The 16,010-nt window shown below is 42.5% G+C and overlaps 1 protein-coding gene across 3 annotated transcripts in view; it reads right to left on the reverse strand.

Moving 5' to 3' along the window:
• fa2h (fatty acid 2-hydroxylase) overlaps positions 1 to 16,010 on the reverse strand; it is a 37,320-nt gene that overhangs the window by 2,805 nt on the left and 18,505 nt on the right. For 2 of the 3 annotated variants that reach the window (XM_086108978.1, XM_086108977.1), the window contains exons 2-7: positions 9,215 to 9,334; positions 8,128 to 8,211; positions 4,892 to 5,034; positions 4,187 to 4,287; positions 3,104 to 3,276; positions 1,175 to 1,427 (exon numbers count right to left, since the gene is read on the reverse strand). In XM_086108978.1, the coding sequence (XP_085965104.1) occupies positions 1,175 to 1,427; positions 3,104 to 3,276; positions 4,187 to 4,287; positions 4,892 to 5,034; positions 8,128 to 8,211; positions 9,215 to 9,334 (874 nt within the window). The remainder of the gene's footprint in view (positions 1 to 1,174; positions 1,428 to 3,103; positions 3,277 to 4,186; positions 4,288 to 4,891; positions 5,035 to 8,127; positions 8,212 to 9,214; positions 9,335 to 16,010) is intronic. The other variant, XM_086108979.1, reaches the window with a different exon arrangement.

A 16,010-nucleotide genomic window follows, 5' to 3' on the forward strand; every position in this document is an offset into this window, starting at 1 on the left:
GGGGAGTGCCGGAGCCTATCCCAGCCGTCGTCGGGCAGTAGGCGGGGGACACCCTGAACTGGTTGCCAGCCAATCGCAGGGCACACAGAGACGAACAACCATGCGCGCTCACACTCACACCTAGGGACAATTTAGTGTGTTCAATAAGCCTGCCATGCATGTTTTTGGAACGTGGGAGGAAACCGGAGCACCCGGAGAAAACCCACGCAGGCCCGGGGAGAACATGCAAACTCCACACAGGGAGGCTGGAGCTGGAATTGAACCCGGTACCTCTGCACTGTGAAGTCGACGTGCTAACCACTGGACCGCCTAATGTCATTCCTTCTTTGTGAAAAACATTCTTCCTTTCTCAAAAAGAGGTGACTCCTCAATCCACAATAATTATAGGCCAATATGGAAGTTCCATTCTCGCAAAAGTCCTTGAAAAATTAGTTTCCGAACAACTTGAAAACTGTCTTGAAGTTTAGGGCATTTCATCAAGTTAGAAATCTGGCTTTCGAAAGGTACGTAGCACAATAACTGCCTCTATGCAGTTAGTTACTGATATTATTAAGGCTCTGGACTGTAAAATGGAAAACAGTTACTTTCAATTCTACCAAAGACTGAAACTGCAAAAGAAGCGGAGATTCACAGTGCCGCCACATATGGGTCGGTACCGATCTTATTTTTACTTTAAAGCACTATAAAAACAAAGATGTCTTGTATTGTATTATTGTATTTACTGAATCATGGGGATCTGATTTTTATGAATGCACCAGCATTGTGTGTACCATCATACTCTGCGATTTATTATTATTATATTTATATTGTTTTATTTTTTCTTATTTTATTTGATGTTGTTTTTAACATTGTATTCATGATTTTAACTGCTTGTTGTAAGGTGTCCTTGAGTTCCTAGAAAGGCGCCCACAAATAAAATGTATTATTATTATTATTATTATTACTGACTGTGAAAATTGTGTTGATCGTTATAATAATAAATAAAATAATAAAATCCAAAGTAAATTTTCTTAAAGATTAAGTGCAAATGTTACTTAACCAAAGTGCAATTAATCATTGATTCCTTTGGGTACCACTAGAGGGAACCTGCATACCATCTTTTCAAGAAGGAATGTCTATACAGAGTATGAATGAAACTGAAAGCAGCAGTGAAGTCGAGTTGTGTGGTGCCCACCTGATCTCTGGTGCTCAAAGTGGTGTTTGACGTGGTAGGCCTTCAAGCTGTACATGTAAGAACCTTTCTTGGGCGATCCGTAGTGAAGGTAGTAGTGGATCATATCGTACACGACGTAGCCACACAGTCCCCCGACAAATATGGACATGCCCACAATATCCGGCAGCAGGTTATTGAGGATCGTGTAGAAAAGTCCAACCACGACGGAGGCCAATCCGGGTGGAAAGACCAGCCGAGACCCGTCGAATGGAGACTGGGGAGATAGGTCATGGATTCTCAACTCAACTCAACTCAAATGTATTGATAGAGCACTTTCAAACAACCATCACTGCATACAAAGTGCTGTACATGGAGCAACTAACATTACAACAGTCAAGCAAAGCAACAAATCAGTAACAAAGATGGTAGAGAGCACCAAACAGTATAACTAAGATCATAATTTGGGTCATGCTGAGTTGAATGCCAAAGAATACAAGTGAGTTTTGAGGCGGGTTTGAAAGGCAGCGAGGAGGCTTGCCGAATGTTCAGTGGGAGGTCATTCCAGAGAGAGGGACCAGCAATGGAAAAGGCTCAATCCCCTCTGAGCCTCAGTTTAGTTCTTGGTACTTCTAACAATGTCTGGTCCGCAGACCTGAGAGTTGGGTACCCGGCGGCTGGTTGTTAGGTTCCGAGGTCGGCCGGGTCGCGATGGCACCGGCGGGGGGGTGGTCCCCGACGCCGGCCGCGGCCCGGCCTGGACTAGGGGAGCGTAGACTAGGCGGACGGTGAATGTCGACGAGCGCGCGGACGCGCGGGGTCGGAGGGGTGGGCGGTCGGGGAACGCCGACGGGCGCCTGACCGGGCGTGGGGGGGGGGGGGGGGGGGGAGTGGCCGGCCGCGCCACTCGCGCCGTCCGACCCCACGCCCGACACCGTCCTCCTACCCCCGCGACGCCCCCGCCACTGTCCCGCCGGCCGGCGCCGCCTATTGGGTTTTCCTCACACTCCGGACTCGGGGGGCCGGTATGTGCCGGCGCCTCCGCCGTCGGGCCGCGGGGCGGGCGCTGGGGTCGCGGCGGGGGGAGTAGGCGACCGGCCAACGACCGGCACTGTACCCCCCCCCGCCCGTCACCGTCACGCCCGCCTCCGCCTCTCCCCGCGGCCGCCTTCGAACGTCGCCGCCGCCGCCTCCGCCGTCCCCCTCCGCCCTCGGCGTGTCTGCTCTTGCGCGGGCCGCTAGCCGCTCCATCCGGTAATGATCCTTCCGCAGGTTCACCTACGGAAACCTTGCTACGACTTTTACTTCCTCTCGATAGTCAAGTTTGATGGTCTTCTCGGCGCGCCGCCGGCGCCGCTGCCGGCCCCGGCGGAGCCCAGCCGAGGACCTCAACGAAACCATCCAATCAGTAGTAGCGCCGGGCAGGTGTGTAGGGGCGGATGAGCTCAGAGAGGTAAGGTGGCGCGAGGTCATTTAGAGATTTGAAAACAAATAATAGGATGTTGAAAAGAACTCTAAAATGTATAGGGAGCCAGTGAAGGGATGCCAGAGTAGGAGTTATGTGCTCCCTCTTACGAATACCACGCAAGAGGCATTCTGGACCATCTGAACCATAGATGATTAAAAATGCAAGCGCAAGGTCAAAAAGTTGCCGGCCCTCTGACTTTGCAGCTGGAATCAGTGCGGAGGCTACATTTAGGGACTCAGACAACATATTGATATCCTGATGTTCAATATGTAGATCTCTCTCACGCAACTTTGTACCAAAATCTTCACTCTGACTGAAATGTACCCAACCGTGCTGTGGTAAAAAGTTGGACTTTTGAATGTGATGTGAATGATGCACACTCTCATTACTGTGTCGATAAACCAAGTGGAGACAACTGTTGGAAATGAACCTTATTTGCTTTCACTTAACAGAGTGATTCATGCATTCAGGTCAAAATTGGGTACCTTGTGATGCTGTCCATGCAGGAGAAAGTGTAGCATGATGAGGTAGTAGTTATGAGCTGGTGGTTTCATGTGGAAGACAAAGCGATGGATGCAGTACTCGATGAATGACCACAAGAACCAGCCAATCATGAAGAGCAGTGGGAAAGTGTACTTGTGGACCAAGACAGAGAAGTCTGGAAACACAAAAAATAATAATAAGAATAAAATTTAAAAAAAGATGGACATGTACAGTATGAGAAAGGCTAGCATGTGCCAGTATTAACAAATGCAAGGCTCGAATAAGAGATTTCCCAATGCCGTTTACAAGGTCAAATTAGCATATTGCGCCTCATCAAAACGCACTGGATAGCCAAACTGAGAATCAAACGCAGAGACAACCGTCAAAAGAAAGAAAAAGAAGAAACACGTCACACACCGTAGGTCGTCGGAGTTCGAGGGAAGCTCTGTGCTACTTATGCAGAAGCAGTTAGGTAGTAACATCTTCAGCTGGCTACTAGTGTGGCTAAACACATTGCAGAGTCGCACTCCGAAGTCAGTTATCATCGCCGACGTGGTGGGAAAAAAAAAAGCTTTATTTCTGACAAGTGTCATGCTCATCAAGGGATGATGAGAAAAGATGGAAAAATCATGGGTAACCGACAATTGAGATGGCTAGCGCTTTTATCACCGCAATTTAGTGCTCATGTGGTCTATGACATTTTTCACAGATGTCTAGCTGGAACCGCGTTCAAGCGGAGCACATCAAAGTTTGCACAGCAAAACAGCAGAAGAATTAGAGTCTGGATTCTGGAGAGACAAGACATCAGTCATGCTACGAGTTTGCTTTCACAAGAGTAATGAATTTTGAATTTGACTCTTGAGGTCTGAAAAATAAATGTTCTCAAAATTACATCCCAGGAGAGATATGTTTTGTTGTTTTAAAAAACACTTGCTACAAGTCCCTGGGCTTAACCCGCAAAATTAGAAAGTCGCTCCTCAAATGAAGTAATTGATTTTCAAAACTGCTCCACAAAGGAAAACAAATATTTTGAGCCTTAAAATGTGTGCCATTTGAGAAACATATATGAACCCCTCTGTGCATACCTGAGGTGAAGGGTATTCTGGTTGTGCCCTTTGCCAGGGTGGTGAAGCAAGACCAACTAAGATAACACACAATAGGAAGCCACACCACTGGCACCCAGTACCTGTTATGACAAAGTGTGATGTTGAGTTATAATCTGTGTATTTTTCATTGAAAAATAAAGGAGAAAAGGAACTAAATTAAATTGTAGCTGTTTGCATACCACCAACACACACCAGAAGAAAAAAAAATAATTGTAAATCAACATGAAAGTATGAGAGATCACATTCAGGCAAATGGTGTTTTTCAGGTGATAGATGCTTTGTTTATGAACAACCATCCATTTTGTGTACTGCGTTGGGTCATATGTGCCGGAGTCATATCCTTGATGACTGAGCAAAAGGTGGGGTGTGCTTTACATCCTGGACTGGTCGTCAGTCAATTGCAGAGCACGCCCAGAAAAACATGCTTGCATTCGCACCCATGATCAATTTTGAATCTTCAATTAACCAAATGTGCATTTTTTTATGTGGCAGGAAACTGAAGACAACACACGCAAAGCCCTGCTGAGTAAAGATTTCGACCCAGAACGTTTCACTGGAAGGCAACCATGCTCGTCTAAAGCTCCACAATGTGGAGTATGGAAACTATATCAAGCACAGGACATCCAAACATGATTAATTCTCATTTCAAAAGAAGTACTTCAAAGTAGGAGCTACCAGTCTTACCAGGAAGTCTTGGTGCTGGCCTCAAGGAAAGGGTTTCCAAACAGTCTGATAGGCCTGTCGACTGGCTGGTGAACCCAGGCATCATATTTCTCTCCTAAGTGGCCTACCTGCCATGCCAGGGGCTTCCTCCAGTCCACCAAATCCTGACAGGAGCAGACCATGACAAGAGGGCGTTATATTCCTTGGCCTCCAGGAGGTGGTAGCAAAACACGAGGAATTCATTCATTCATTCATTCGTTCATTCATTCATTCATTCATCTTCCTAACCGCTTATATCCTTACCAGGGTCGCGGTCCTTAGGGGGGGGAGCCCATCCCAGCTGTCTTCGGGCAGTAGGCAGGGGACACCCTGAACTAGTTGCCACCCAATCGCAGGGCACACAGAGACAAACAACCATTCACGCTCACAGTCACACCTCGGGACAATTTGGAGTGTTCAATTAGCCTGCCATGCATGTTTTTGGAACGTGGGAGGAAACCGGAGTACCCGGAGAAAACCCACGCAGGCCTGGGGAGAACATGCAAACTCCACACAGGGAGGCCGGATCTGGAATTGAACCCAGTACCTCTGCACTGTGTGTCTACGTGCTAACCACTAGACTGCCGGGCCGCCCACACGAGGAATTGTTGCTGGACAAGCCCTGCGACTTTGTGTATGGAAAGAGACGTGTGTGGTCCAAACTTCATTCTAACTGATTTCCCGCTGGCAATAATTGACTGCTTTTATTCAGCTCTTTACTCATTCCACAGTCGCATATGGTACGCGGCAAATAGTGATGACAACGTCCTACTAAATGTCATTTGTGGTCGTTTTGCAACAGCAACGGAAATGCTTGAAGTTCTCGGATTAAGTCAGCTCTGAACAGGTATCCGCGAAAACCATGACTGGTTTCAAAATGACATTCGAGTGGTTTGCAGTTCAGTGGAAACATGGGTCGATGTTAACCTGATGTCCGGAAGGAGAAAGACTCAAATCATCATTGAATAACACTGTTTGAAGGAAATAACACCATTTACACAGGAAACCCAGAGTGCTCGAGTTAATACCCTGTGACAGCACAGCTTGTTTGAAAATACATTGGAACTTGATGGATGGATGGATGCGCTACTTATACACAAAGTGCAGGAAAGCTACTTTAGTAACATGGCTACTTTCCATTTGGTTTTGAATAGATACTGTACATTTGATTGCCAACAGAAAATGGTCCAAACAGTGATAACTGACACCAATTTGGAATTAGGGAAAGAAATATTGTTGAGGAAGACAAAGGTTAAGGCTTTCATGAAACAGCAAACCCGTCTGCAGTGCATGATTTTCATTGGGCAGCTGCCATAGGGTATGCACATGACTAAGTCAATACCCCGAGGTATTATCGAAAAAAATGCTGAATGGAAATCACACGTTCCAGATGTAATAACATAACCATAAACATTACGAAGACGTGTTTTCTTAATTAACTTCTGAACGCATTCGCATTATTTTGGGAAATGTCTTTTTACTTGCGCATGTACTAGTCAATACCCCATAGCATGAGGAGGAACCCCCTCCACTGTTTTAAGCATTTAGCAAACACATAAACTTTACCCTTTCCCCCTGCACTGACATCATTATACTCCTGACTATTTCAGCCACCATGGTAAATATTTACCCTGAATGACAGGAATGCCAGTCTTATGCATTTGTTCAGAAGAACAATGATAACTATGCTGGGTTCCATGCCTAATATTGACAAGAGTACAAGACAAAAAGAAACGGCCTGGTTTACAGGATTACACATCTCAGTCAAATACAATGAAAGCACAGCCAAAGAAAAGGCATGGAAGTCACCCTGCCTAATAGTATTGGGATATTGTCAGTACAGTGAAGCCCCTGCAATTTCTGGCGCATAACAAAAATCATCGTACAATTATAATAAATAACCCATTGAAATGCAATAGGGTTGGAAAAAAAGATTTAAAAATAAATTACTTAACCCCGCCCCCCCCCCTTTCCTTCAAAAACATTCAGTAGGGCCTGGAGCCCATCCCAGCTGTCTTGGGGCCGTAGGCGGGGGACACCCTGAACTGGTTTCCAACCAATCGCAGGGCATACACAGACAAACAACCATTCAGGAATCAAACCCTGCACCGATGCCCTGTGAGGTGAACATGCTAACCAGTCACCACCATGCCGCCTGGTCAAAATGAGAAATACTTTAAATGAACACTCCCTGCAGTGTGCTCTGAATAACTAAAGATAGTTCACTCACCCCTTTGTTTACAAGAGACTATTATATGTCGTGGTACTCCATTGTTTTATACTGGTTCACAGTACTGCAGGTACAGAATAAGGCATTTAGTAACGCCTTACAGTAACAGATTCCATTTTCAACAGTAAAAAGTATTATCACAAGTTATTCATCATATTTAAGGAATATTATTAGTTATTGAGTTACTGTGTTACAAGTTTGGGACAACAAGGCAAAAAAAAAATCACCAAACATTATTAATAAAGAAATGTGATATTTTAGTTCCAACCTAAGTTTCTTAATCATAGAATTACTTGATGCAGTATTTCTTACGTGCCTAAAGTAGTCATGCAGCAAAGATGAGTGCTATTTGAATTTACATGACAGTTTGCAGTTCACATAGCTGACAAGTCATTGTTTGAGAGCAATCACTGTCAGGGTTTTATGAATTAAAATTGAAAACATATTCAAAATGCAAGCAGGAAAAAACAGTTTAACATCGTTGAAAAGTAAGAGTCAGTGTGCTTTTTAGATATTATTTGAATTAATTATTGTGCCATCAATTGCAGTACACCAAATGCAAATCCGTCTGACACTGAGCGGAAGACGTCTTGTGGCTGATGATGTCACACTACGACAACTCCAATCGGACAAACTAAATTATGGGCCACATTAATCAAGAGTGATGTTCCATTTTTTTAGTCCAATTAAACCTCGAACCCTTGTGTAATAAAGATAATTCAAACTTTATTTAACTTCGATTAGTCGCTGATGGTGGAGTGGTACACACGCCGGACTTGTGTGCGGGCAGCGTGGGATTGATTCCCACTCAGTGACGGTGTGAATGTGGGTGTGAATGTTCTCTATGTGTGCCCTGCGACTGACTGGTGACCAGTTCAGGGTATAGTCCGCCTTCCGCCCAGAGTCAGCTGGAATTTTCATTTATTTCATTTATGCTGCATGTCATACATAAAGCATATTTGACAATAAAGATGACCTTGACCTTGACCTTGAATAGGCTCCAGCAACTCTCCGCGACCCTGTTCAGGATCAGCGCTGGTGAAAATGGATGGATGGATGAAGATAGATGTTCCTTTTGTTTTTTTTATTTTTTTAATGAAAAGGGAAAAATATGAACTCAAGTCAGATCTCTCTTTATCAACAGATATTTTGCTATTATTACACTTGCTCTCTCTATCTCTCTATCTATCTATCTATCTATCTATTTGTGTAAATTAATTTGACTATGTGGATAATTTCATTTATACTGTACAGTCTGGGGATTGTTTATTTACTGGCCAAATATCAGTTCCAATATTTGCATTAAAGAATACACCTGACTTTTGATTGAAATATTAATCAACGGCAGTGATCTCCCACCGTAGAATCAAAACATGTGAAAGTGTAGCCAACACTATATATGCAAAGATCCTCATTGCAATTAAACTTTACTAGATACAGTATGGTTGCTAATTTTGCATATTGTTTTTAAAATGTGAAACGCTTGATTAATTAATTAATGCACGATTTAAAATAAGAAAACTTGAGTTGTGAAGTTTGGAAATGATCCAATGTCACTTCATTCAAAATAATAGTGGATGACAAACAAATGTATCTTTGTTGCTGGCATGAAAGTCAAACAAACAGTGAAAGGCGGACAATTATATTCTCTTCCACTATTTGGCAGAAGGTACACGTATGACATTTTAGTTTGTTGGCGTGCCGTGACATTTTTTTTAAAATGTCAAATAATATGTGCCTTGGCTTAGTAAAGGTTGGGAAACACAAAGGTAGAGAGACAGTGCCACAGACTTCAGAGTGTACAAAAAACAAACGGGGCTAGTTATGGAGAAAGGCAAGGTGAATGACCTGATGACCATTTACCCTTTGTCCACTAAAATGCACTCTATCACTGGCCACTTTGTACAACTTCATGCAGTTCGGGTTATATTAAAAACATTGGTTGGAAGGTGAGGTCATCTAGTTTATGTTGCAACAGTAAGATATTACTTTTTTGTTCATTTTCACGAGAGCGAGCCATCAGGTCAAGAGACATTCATTCATGGGACATCAAGAAAAATTGAATGTTTTCATACGTTTTCGAGGTCCACACAGCTGCAGAGATTGTATGGGGCATTCTGGTCGTCATCTTTCTGCGTTACTTGCGCTGTTTTTTCTTCTGTCTGTTTAGTGGAGTTCCTCCTCTCCCTCAGACTCTGGAGAAAATCAAGAAAAAGAACAAAAGATGATGAACAGAAAGTTAAAATAAGAAAAACAAAAGTAGCCGTCGGGAACTGTCCAAAAACACATTTGGTTTTGCAGCAAGTCATTCAAGAGATGATCAACTGAACATTCCAGATTCTTTCTCATCTGTCCACTTGTGATGCGAGTCAAAATACGTACATCCCAACTGTCCTTCACTCTTCCCTGTGTCATAGTCTGTATGATATCGATTGGCGATGACTGACGCCTATCCGAGCAGACTTCGTGCGAAAGATGGACTACCCCCTCCTGCCCCCAACTGGTTCACCAGGGCACACATATTCATATCCACACCATCACTGAGCGGGAACGGATCCCACACTGCCCACACACAAGTCAGGCGAGTGTACCACTACATCCTCAGCGACGTGACCAAGATGTACGCTCGTCAAAACTAGCCCTATCTGGGGTGCACGTTAGTGTCGTCATCGAAGAGAAGCAAATTATTGAGACTGTACATTGTAAAATTGGTTGTATTACGATGTGGAGGAGAACGGTCTGAGACGTCTCCTCATTTTACTCTGAGATCTCTGTGAGTAAAAAGTGGAAACACATTTTCAAACACAGTGAAACTCCTCTACAACGAAATCATGTTTGCAGCAAGAAATTTTTCACAACAGGGTTTTTTTTCACTTTAGCAAATTTGATCTCAGATGTAAACACACACACACACACACACACACACACACACACACACACACACACACTAATCTCAATGAAATTGAGATTTTCAACACAGCTCGGTGTGGTTTCAACTAATTGACAGCAATATCACCATAAAATGATTTAGTAAATATCAGGATGTCAATATGTTTGATTACATCATTTAAAAATGCTGCGGTTATTGCAGCACTTGTATTGGCTGCATATTAACACGTCTGTAAAAATACAGTATGTAGCCTGACAAATAATTCTGGCTGAAATCACCCCACAAAAAGACATTTTTTGCCCATCCATCGCAGAATTGGATTTTGACCTTACAACACCAAGTCCAAAACTTGACAGACACCACACCAGCGGTGTGGGATACATGGCCCGCCGAATTTTGCAGATTCCCAAAACGAGAAGAGCATCATTTACACCCCAATATCTCGGAAGGAAAAGTATTCAAAAGGTATTCAAAAGAATGCTATTGTTGGATAAGGAATTCAACAGCAATTCTAAATATGCCATTCTTTTAAAGATTGGGGTATGCTGAGGTCCCATGAACTTTTGGCCATTAGTGTGACTTTGAATTTCACCTTGCGGACCACATCCGTCCCTGTGATCGACTGGTTAGCGTGTCGGGCTCACAGTGCAGAGGTGCAGGGTTTGATTCTGGCTACGGCCTTCCTGTGTCGCCAGGAACCAATCATGCGCCTTGAATGAGTGCCCATTGCACGTACAATATGGGCAGGAACAAAACCTCTGAGTCATTCGGCATTTTTTTCTGAATACAGTGCTTTGGAAAAAAAAAACACGATGTGCTGAAGCTGTGATAAATGAAACGCGATATTGCGAGGGATCACTGTCGTGCATCTAGGGAGTATATATATATATATATATATAGTATATAGATACCGACGCTCGTTCCTACCAACTGCTGTCAGGCTGCTGAATAAAAAATAGCAACAATAATATTAATAATAATTAAATGATGTGGAAAACAACTGTAAATAGCACTGCGATTTATCCATTTTGTATTTATATTGCACTTAATTGAACGGTGTTTTTTTTTTTTTCTTCTTTCTTCTTTCTGCCTACATTCTTGCTGCTGGAGGCTGTAAATTTCCCCAGTGTGGGACAAATAAAGGATATCTTATCTTATCTTATCTTATATTTTGCCAAGCTTCCTATGACACACTTAGATGCCTTAAAAGAAGTTTTGCTTTCATAAGATCCAAAGAATGGGATAAAACTCTCCTGTTTAATGTGGGGGGGATTGTCAAAGTCATTTCCAGTCAGACTTTTACTGAATTTCAATACGCTGTAAATCAGTAACAACGGGTGCTGTGACTCGCAACATAGTGAGAACCCATAGCAACACGTGTGGAGTGATTGGACAAGTCACCGGCATCTTTGTCAAATGTTCTGTTTTCTTTAAAAAAAAAAACAAAAAAAACAGTCCTTTAATTGCTTAACAACAACAAAAACCACCATAAGAGATACATTTACCAGAAGATAATCTAAAGTAACAGGCCCTATTCTCCTGCCCACACTGCTTTCCTCATGAATGTTCAGTCCTGTGCGGCGTGCAGCTCTGTCTCAGGCCTGAGGATTTCAGAAATTAACAGAAGCAGTTTTTCGGTTCCATTACATTACCCAATGGGAAACCAATGTAACTAATTTGGGGTTCTGTAAACATTCATCATGGGAACCCATTTTTCTATTTTGACTGATATTCATAATCAAGAATTCTGATCCTCAAAAGCTGAATATTTCAAGGGTAAATGTTTGAAAACTATGCATTAATAGTGAACATAATTACATCAGCAGCTGTGTACTCCAGGTTTATTCAATAAAATAAATGGATCAAAATACGTTGTTTAACACTTTTATTGTACTCATATGGCATCATGAATACAGCATTCCACAAAATCTGGCTCTATACCATGGGCCACAAGTAAACCTGACACTGTTAACATGATAATAATTGTGTGTGTGTGTGTGTGTGTGTGTGTGTGTGTGTGTGTGTGTGTGTGTGTACTATTTATGTAAATAAACATAATATCAATGGCTACTCACCCCCTTGAATTGAATGATTAAAATCATGTGATTAATCTTTTTTTTAAATGACCTCATTACTACATATAGACGTCCTCTTTGCAACCCCAAGACGATGCACTGTGTAATCGACTATCAATTTGACCAAAGAACCTACCACACGTTATTGTTTGGCCTACCGACAGTTAACATTAGTATATTACACCTTGTGACAAATTGTTATTTTATTCATAAAGTTACCATGTCTACAACTAGTAAATTATAGAATAACTAAGACTGTTTCAGAATATTTTTCAGCGCGAATAGCTTTTAGATCTACTGACCAACTTCAAGTGCTTGCCTCCTAATCGTCCCTCCCGTCGTATTTCTCTTTCTTGTTTTGTGCATACATCACACGTCAGCTTGGTAATACTGTACGCCCCTCTTCAGAAGATTCGAAAGTAAAAACCAACTGGCAATGCCATTTCTTAAATGTAGTACCGTATTGGCCCGAATATAAGATGGCCCTGATTATAAGACGACCCCCTCTTTTTCAAGACTCAAGTTTGAAAAAAGACTTTTTGACCACCAAATTAATTTTTATACAGAAAATAATTACAGTACATCTGAGACAAATGATTATAACAATATATTTGAGAGAAAAAGCATGTCATTTTGCCTCATTCAAATCTAAAGTGCAATCACATTCGTAAATGAATGGCTTCTGGTTTTTGAAATGGAAATTACATCATAACTTCTCCTCAGCTGCCGGTTAACCTGGCCGATCTTCGACCCACTTTTCTCCAGATTGTCACTGCGTTTCTCCATTTTCTGTTATCTCTTCTATTATTTTCTTCTCTTTTCCTTCTTACCGCTATTTTTTATTTTTCTTCTTCGTGCTACCGCTATTTATATTTTTATTCTTCGTGGCAGGGGTTCACTTTGGGCTGAGGAGTCAAGTTCAGCATTCGCTTCATTGATATCTGGCGCTATCTAGCGTCGTGAATGGGTATAATGTCTAGACCCCGAATATAAGACGACCCAAACTTTTTCAGTCTTATTTAAATGCAAAAAACACCGTCTTATATTCAGGCCAATACGGTAACTAAAACATTCACTCATTCATCTTCCGAACCGCTTGATCCTCACTAGGGTCGCGGGGGGTGCTGGAGCCTATCCCAGCTGTCTCCGGGCAGTAGGCGGGGGACACCCTGAATCGGTTGCCATCCAACCGCAGGGCACACAGAGACGAACAACCATCCACGCTCACACTCACACCTAGGGACAACTTAGAGTGTTCAATCAGCCTGCCACGCATGTCTTTGGAATGTGGGAGGAAACCGGAGTACCCGGAGAAAACCCACGCAGGCCCGGGGAGAACATGCAAACTCCACACAGGGAGGCCGGAGCTGGAATCGAACCCGGTACCTCTGCACTGTGAAGCCGACGTGCTAACCACTGGACTACCGGGCCGCCCTAACTAAAACACCTTTCAGTATTTTTTTTTTTTGCCACCATCTCTATACATCATCCACGCGCTTTCTGAGCGAGCAGACTAAAATAATGTTTCCTGTCTCAGCCCCCAGCCCCCGCCCCACCACAAAACAAAATGAAAAGGAAAATAGAAGAAAAACAAATACGGGCACAGTGAAATCGCGTTGATCACAAAGGAGAGATTCTATCGCGTACAGCCAACTAGTGCGCAGTAATTTTTATGGGAAACGATTTTTCGGTACCGTACAAATGATCCCAAAGAAACAATACGCTACTGGAAATGATTGTTACGGTGAAACTCTCGCGCCTGCTGTCTTGTTTTTTCTCTCATGAGCGTTAAACAAAGATGGTGGCATGCACGGTGAAGGCGGTATCCTTGGTCATATGTCCCATACATTTTTGGGGTGGGTACTACCGAGCACCGATTCATGTGAAATCAAATTGTGCCACGTTTTGGTTCTGGAGCGTGGCTTTTTAAGTTATGACTGTGCAAGAGTAGAAGAGTTGAGCTTGAATTGTATTTACACGCAGAGTATTCAACTCTTGAGTACTCACGGAACAATACCAAGTAACTGATACACAAGTACTTTTCTCAACTAAAATACCAACTAACACGACAAGAGATCATTTTAAAGAAAGACCTTTAATTTCTGACGAAAGTCAGAACAGTCACTCTCCAGTGTTACAATCATTACATTCGACAACATTTTTAAAAGGTCACCTGAAGTCATATTCAGGTGACAGTGTCCAGTTCAACCTTGCAGCCAAGTATTAGTCATTGGTTCAGCAGATGGAGGGAGTTCAGTCACTAATTGTTGGTTGGCATCCAACGAGGGCTTATGCACACTCTTCAGTTGTGAGGCAACAAGTGAAACCACACACATGGATGGCCCATTGTCACATTAGCAATGACGCCAATCATTGTATTACGTTTCTTACTCTGTTCTTACCTATCAAAGGTTTCACTTTAGATTTTTGTTTAACCTTGACTGCATTCCCCTGTGTGTGTGCGTGTGTGTGTGTGTGTGTGTGTGCGTGTGTGTGCGTGTGTGTGTGAGTGTGCGTGTGTGTGTGCGTGTGTGAGTGTGTGTGATGTTTGGTTAATAAGTGACTAACAAATGAACACCACATACGGGTTTACTTTTTAACACGTAAGTAGTTTTGTACTGGGGGGGGGGGGGGGGGGGCAATGAATTATCTTGATTGATAATGTTACAGTCGACAATAATGTCAATGAGAAGGATTTTTGCGGAATTGGGGGGGGGGGGGGGTGTGAAGGCAGAAACAACACTGGGTTTCTGTGTCCGAGCAGTCGAAATATAAGAGAAAACAAAGGAGCTAGTTACTGTTGAAGAGTTTGGTGATGAGGCCTCGTACTGTCGCAACACTGACACTGCAATGGGCCACCAAGGTCAGAGGGGGGAGGGGGGATTTAGATGGATTATTTTAATTAATGAGTCGTGGAGAAGGAAACAGTGTCACGAAATGATTCTCAGCACAACTGATTTTACACTATATGTCTGAGACCACCACTCAAGGTTTCTGCCACAGCTACCCTAATTTGACAGGATTGGTAAATATCTTTTTCATGTTTCTGTAATAGCTAACACACCATTGTGTAAAGACTCTTCAGATTTAATATTTTTATGCTATATCTTTCACCTTGAAAGTGTCAAACTGTTTTGGATGTAACGTCTAAATAAAATAAACTGCTTTACAATTACTTGATTAAGATGTCAAATGTTGATTGTTTAGGTACCAGCATTCCTGAACAGTAACATGAGTGAAAGTGGAATATAGTATCTCAAACTTTTGTACAGTAGTACCTGTACTTACGAAATTAATTGGTTCTGGAAGAAATTTCTTTACTAAAATTTTGTAAGTTGAGACGTGTTTTCCAGGTAAATGCCCGAATTTGTTCCAAGCCCCCCACCCCCAAAAAAATTTCAGACATACAGGGTATATGTTTTCTAAAGCATAAAAATGCATCAAAATATGTAACAAATACATGTTACGATTAGATTATTGCACAGTAAATGAGAGTTGTGCATAATGTCAAAAACAAAGAATAAAGAATAAAAATGATGGTCTTTTAGCTTTTAACTGTGTCCTCATTGTTTTTTGCCCTCTTTAGTTCATGTTCTCTCTCAGAAGTGTTTTTTGCCTGGCGTTTTGTAAAGAACTGATCCAAGGACGTTTGCTTTTGTCAGCATTTAAAAATCCTTCGAAAATGTCCAAGGCAAACATCAGCATAGTGAGCGATCGTCCAACTGGTTAACACTTTTTCTGGGTGATTCGCATTTATGTAAAATGCGAATCAGAACGCCTCATGGCATGAGGGGCAACCGCTGCATAGACACACATTTATCTATCTACACACAGAGACATATACGGAAGAAGTCCCTCTTAGCCAAGATGGGATACCAAGATGAAGATCGGTAAGAGCCAATGGCA

Source organism: Hippocampus guttulatus, chromosome 4 (assembly GCF_054856545.1).
Source record: "Hippocampus guttulatus isolate MCC_2025c chromosome 4, RoL_Hgut_1.0, whole genome shotgun sequence".
Lineage (NCBI taxonomy): Eukaryota > Metazoa > Chordata > Actinopteri > Syngnathiformes > Syngnathidae > Hippocampus > Hippocampus guttulatus.